Source organism: Girardinichthys multiradiatus, chromosome 14 (genome assembly GCF_021462225.1).
Source record: "Girardinichthys multiradiatus isolate DD_20200921_A chromosome 14, DD_fGirMul_XY1, whole genome shotgun sequence".
Classification (NCBI taxonomy): Eukaryota; Metazoa; Chordata; class Actinopteri; order Cyprinodontiformes; family Goodeidae; genus Girardinichthys; species Girardinichthys multiradiatus.
Genome location: NC_061807.1, coordinates 41,686,805 through 41,692,400, shown reverse-complemented (window position 1 = coordinate 41,692,400; position 5,596 = coordinate 41,686,805). Strand labels below are relative to the sequence as shown.

At 41.0% G+C, this 5,596-nt stretch overlaps 1 protein-coding gene across 1 annotated transcript; it reads right to left on the bottom strand.

Annotated features, from left to right (window-relative positions):
• Positions 1-504: 504 nt before the first annotated feature.
• Positions 505-4,921, bottom strand: LOC124880356. Its single transcript, XM_047385401.1, has 6 exons — positions 4,837-4,921; positions 4,585-4,683; positions 1,728-1,819; positions 1,277-1,623; positions 1,098-1,204; positions 505-643 (listed from the first exon to the last, which is right to left on the bottom strand). Exons 1-6 carry the CDS (start codon positions 4,866-4,868, stop codon positions 505-507), a joined length of 816 nt encoding a protein of 271 aa, XP_047241357.1. The 5' UTR covers positions 4,869-4,921.
• Positions 4,922-5,596: the final 675 nt, after the last annotated feature.

Below are 5,596 nucleotides of genomic sequence, written 5' to 3'. Positions count from 1 at the left end.
CTTTCTATTTTGTCCTAATACCATTGCCTTACTGGGCATTTTTCCGAGGCACCAATAAGATGCTGCTTAATATTGCAGTTTTCTATGGTGCACATAAAGGCTGCACCTCATCATTGCATCAAGGGTTAGACTCTGTAATCTCTGAAGCAAAAAAATTAAATATATCTCTCAATATGAAAATATAGCACAACAATATTTTGGAATAAATATTTTTGCCTAACTATGCAAAATTAAAGGCAGAGCTTGACTGAATAACTCATTTGTGTCATGGTTCTGGGTTGTCTGGTTTTTCTTTATGAGTAAAAGGGCTGACCTGAATATAACAAAAATATAAATAACTTAAAAACTCAATCCAAAATATAGTAAAACCAAACAATGAAACAAATAAAATCAATACCTATAAAAGTTGGGTAAAATCAAGTCTCTGTTTGGTTGAAGGCCAATGAGTAAGTGAAGGGGGATGTTGAATGTGCAAAGGTTAAGCATTCCATAACCCAGTGGCCCCTAGGCTCTATCCCCTCTAAGCTTCCGCTTGGAACTGGGAATGACCAGAAGCAGCTGGTCAGTGGAACGAAGTGACCGAGCGGGAGTGTAGTGGTGGAGAAGCTTGGTTAAATAAGGCAGAGCTAGACTGTGTAAAATCCTAAAAAACAAACAAGAGGACTTATTACATCAAATTTTCATGATAAATCGAATTACATTTATGTAAAAGAAACACTGATACAATATTTTAAAAAGTAAATTTATGTCACTGAAATGATTGGTTGTTGAGATATATGGTCATAAATTTCACTAAAAAGCCATTTGCAGACTACTCCTTTGTGATTTTGTTGCACTCTTTTATGATGTCAGAGAGGAACCCCTGCAGGTAAACTGACTGCTGCCACAACAACCACCAACACAGACAGCAGCAAAGAATCTGATATTTCTTTAGATATATTTCAGTCATTATCAGAGAGAGACGCAGCAGAATCAGAAGAACAAAGTCAGCTTTCATCAGATGGCAGAGCACAAGTGCTGCGGCCTGTGGACGTCTATTTTTGTTGGATGCCTGAACACGGCATATGTCAATATGCATGAATCTGTCATCGTTTTACGGATAGTTCTGACCCACATGCAGTAAACGCTCAAATGAAACCAGGAAGTGTTTTACAGATTTATTGAAAGCACAGAAGTAAGTACGGTCTTGGCACAGTAGGCAAAGCTGTAAGGAAGAAAGCATAAGTAAGTTACGACGGCAACTAAGATGGGAAACTAATGGTGTTCTGTTTCTTACTAGTTGGTTGTTGACAAACCGCCAGGAGGAGAGGGAGTCGGGCCGGAGGAAACGGCGTGGGACTACGGAGGTGAATTCTGCCAAGATACTTAGTCCCTTGGACGTAAATGGTGTTTGGAGGATTGTATGGTGGGCACGAGTGGAGCGGTCGAGGGTGGACAGGTTTTGTGGAGGCAGGATCGGAGGTCGAACCCAGGAAAAGATCAGCAGGAAGAAATCCAGCAGCACAGCGTTAGCGAGACACCAGTTTGTAGATCCATCCGTGAGAAACTTGGAACGAGGTCTCATGAGCAAAATCCATTGGTGGCCAGCCTGGGTAACATCCAGGTAGTAACCAACATGATATACTGAAAAGACAAAATAGGTTAACAAAGTCAAAGCAAGCAATATGAGAAGCTGCTCAAAGGTCGCCTTGGATAGTACCACTGAAGGCTAACACTTGAGCGCTGACATGCTGGCTGCCTCCTGCTTAAATACTCCAGGAGCCTCATCACCGGTGAATGGAGCACACTGTGTCTCAATGCTCCTGCTCTCCAATGCCCTCTAGAAAACCAAACACAAACAATAAAAAAAAAACAGAGAACTCCAACCCCGACAGAATCATACCAAACCAACAGGAAACAGAACCACAACATCCAGATTTTCAAAATAATTCACTAGACGGACTAGATCTCACTATATTAATAAATGCACACATATATTATGCATATATGTGTATATACTAGCATAAGTTAACAATAGATTAGTTACTAGGTTAACTAAGGTATTATAAACCGAGGAATTAAACAGTCAGTCATTTTCTACCGCTTATTCCATAGTGGGTCGCGGGGGAGCTGGTGCCTATCTCCAGCAGTCTATGGGCGAGAGGCAGGGTACACCCCGGACAGGTCGCCAGTCCATCGCAGGGCAACACACAAACAACCATGCACACACTCATTCATACACCTAAGGGCAATTTAGAGTGACCAATTAACCTAACAGGCATGTCTTTGGACTGTGGGAGGAAGCCGGAGTACCCGGTGAGAACCCACGCATGCACGGGGAGAATATGCAAACTCCATGCAGACAGACCCCCGGCCGGGAATCGAACCCAGGACCTTCTTGCTGAAAGGCAACAGTGCTACCAACTGCAGCCCATTTTATTTATATATACAGAAATTTTGATTTATCATTGGAAAGGTTTCCGTGGGAATGCATAGATGAACTTAAATGTGAATTCCAATAGCATACCCAAACTTTTATCAAAATATGGAATCAGAATGCATTCCAAGTCTGTGAAAACTGGATATAAAAAAGCATGTTCAAGCAAGGCTTACACAAAGAAATAACCGGGGGGAATTAAACATTAAACGCACAAATTAAGCAACAAATAAACTCAGGGAATAAAACACATTAAAATATCTGGACGCATAAACCGAAACATTAAGCAGTTTAACTTCCACACAGTGAGTTTTTTTGGATTTGCTACCGCATTTATCACTGGTTTTTATTGCACATGGTTTTTGGAGCTCCTCTGGGCTACTCGGTGAACCAAACCGGAGCAGACAGTATAAATCCAGAGTTACAGTAAATATGGCACTGAGTGAAACAACAGGAGGCTAATTGAGCAGCATGGAGCAGTAGCAGCAGCAACAAGGGATGAAAGATCTGAAGACACTATCTGTTGTGTCTTTTTTATATTAGAATCTTTAAAGCAACATTTATTTAAATATATCATATTTGCCTGTAATTTAACTTGTTTCAATAATAATGATAATTTTGGATTATTAATAATAAATATAATAATTTTGGATTATTAAATTTTAACAATAACTGTCACAGGTAGCTTTGGACCAAAATGAAGACAAATACTCAGAAGCAGCATTGTGTGATTCAATCTTCTTTCTTTAATAAAGACCACAGACGGACTTACATTAACATAGATCTGGAATCAGGAGACATCAGGGATTTCACAGGAATGAGACATGAGGAACCAGAGAGGAATAATGAACACAACCAGGTATACAAGCAGTGAGAGGAGAATGGACCAATGAGAGGAAGGTTAAGGTGATCAGAGGAATAGTAGGTATAGGTCTAGAACCGGCTGTGGAAACTGAGGGAATGAATGGTTACTATGACGAGTGGGCAGAGGGAATGCAGGGACAGGAGAGGAACTACACTATAAGCAATGCTGGGAAAGAACAACTAATATTAAGGGAAACAAACAAGTAAATAATAACAAAGGGAAATCTAAGGCCAAGGGGGAAAATGAACCACTAGAACTAAAGAGGCAGACATACAGACAGAACTATAACCAAACACCAGGATAACAGAAGAAATAAATAATCACTACTAAACCAAAAGGAAGCAAAAACACCTAACAGCAAGAGTAAACAAAACTAAAATGGCAGGTGCTGACAAACTGCCGATATCTAAATGTACTTTTGAAACAATGAAGTGGTCTCACCTGCTGAGCCCTGATCTGTTTAGGAACAGCAACAACAACCTTTTCTTTGTCAATCTTTTCCCATCTTTTCTCACATGTTCTGAACACCGTGGCTATAGCAATTGCTTCAACATTCTCCTTAGTCTGGTAGATATCCTGAACTCCAACATTTCTCTTGTAATTTCAGAGGTTTCTTGTTCGAAGCAGTTTGCCAAGAAGTCCTCCGATTACAACTGGCTGTGCTTGGTGGGACCAGGCCATCTGTCCTTCGTCAGTTTTCCAGCTCTGATCCAGGCAGCTGTTGGAGTCATCCATTTTGGTCGGATAGACCGACTGGGCTGCTCAGTTCAACATGACGAAGCTGACGTCAGAGCTTTAAAAGCTGAAGAAACAAACGTTTAAACCATAATTTCCATCTTGTTTCATGGGACAATGCAACAGAGGCGCATATCTGAAGCGACAGAAACTCGCAGGCAAGTTACTTTTTTCCTCCTCACAGCCATTCCCGGAAGAGCTTGAAAGCTGGAATTCTGTCTGTTTAGAAGGTCAGAAGATTCATATACCAATCGAAGACCACGCCGACATTCCGGTGCAAGTGAAAACCCACAGAGATGACTGCAACGGTTCCATTTTTCCCCTGTTTTGAACAGATGAGAATTTTACCGTTTTTGAGTTGATCATGGAGACATGTCACTGTGGTTCCCCCCCGTTTATTTAGACCTGACCCATCCTCAAAACGTTGGAGAGAAGAAATCAACGTCAAAGTAATTTTGTTATTTTTTTATGTTTAATTGAATAAGTGTAAGTGGAGGTCTGTGTCATGGTGCGGTTTGGTGTGAACCAATATGCAGACAAGGTTCTGGATGCGGTGACCGCTGCTTACTCCTCTCTGCAGCCTGACGAGAGCTCTTCTCCGCTTCCTGTCTCAGGTACTCCCACAGAGTAATCACACCTTTGTCCACGTGGTCCATCTGGCTGGTTCCTAATGTCATGGTGCGGTTTTGGTGTGAACCAATATGCAGACAAGGTTCTGGATGCGGTTTTTCAAAAACAGTCTTCAAACTTTATTTTAAGGATTCCAAAAGAGCAAAAATGAACGCACTGCAGGTACAAACATGATTAATCCAAAACTTACATGTGTACTCCTTGCAGGAACGAAGCAAACATAAAACAGAGTCCTGGTCTGGCGAGCGGGCGGAACAGAGTGAAGATGAACAACAACAAGGAACCAGCAGGGAACAAAGAGCACAGACCAATTTATATACAGCAGGATGTGAGAGGAGAACAAAGGACAGATAATCAAAAAACACAGAACAGGTGCGGCAAGGAGACAGGGAGGCCGAAGGGACAGGTGGAACAGATTAACCAATAAGGAGAAACACAAACCCAAGCAGAACAGGAGACTACGGTAAAATAACCAAAACATAAGAAATCTAGAATAACCAGAAGATAGACGAAACAGAGGAATCTGGAAGGAACAGGAAAAACAACAGAACCTAAGGCCTAAGAAAAAGGGGACCGTAAAGAAACCCTGACTACAAAAGCAAACACTGAAAGAATAAACTGAGAATGAAACAGGAGAAATGATGACTAGAATAAAAGTAAACAGTAACTGAAGCTAACCTGTTAAAGGAGGAACTGGAGAATAAAGATAAACAGAAGAAACAGAGCTAAGAGGGACCATGAATGTAAAGGAAACAAAAACTGAGTAATTAACAACTAAAAGAGGAAAACTAATGATGAGAGGAGAACAGACAGGGAGGCAAAAGGAAACCAGAATTGTCAGAACACAAAAAGTGATGAACAAGAATACAAAACTTCAAACAAGAGCATCTAGTAAAACAAAACACCAAACCACAAACAAAGTCCAAAATCTCACATCCTGACAGTCTGGG

Coding starts and splice junctions, on each gene's coding strand:
- LOC124880356 (XM_047385401.1), bottom strand. CDS start 4,868: ATGTTTGCTTCGTTCCTGCAAGGAGTACACAT. Junction 4,684..4,836: donor TTCCTGCAAGGAGTACACAT/GTAAGTTTTGGA, acceptor CCATGACATTAG/GAACCAGCCAGATGGACCAC. Junction 1,820..4,584: donor TCGTCAGGCTGCAGAGAGGA/GTAAGCAGCGGT, acceptor TTGGTTTTCTAG/AGGGCATTGGAGAGCAGGAG.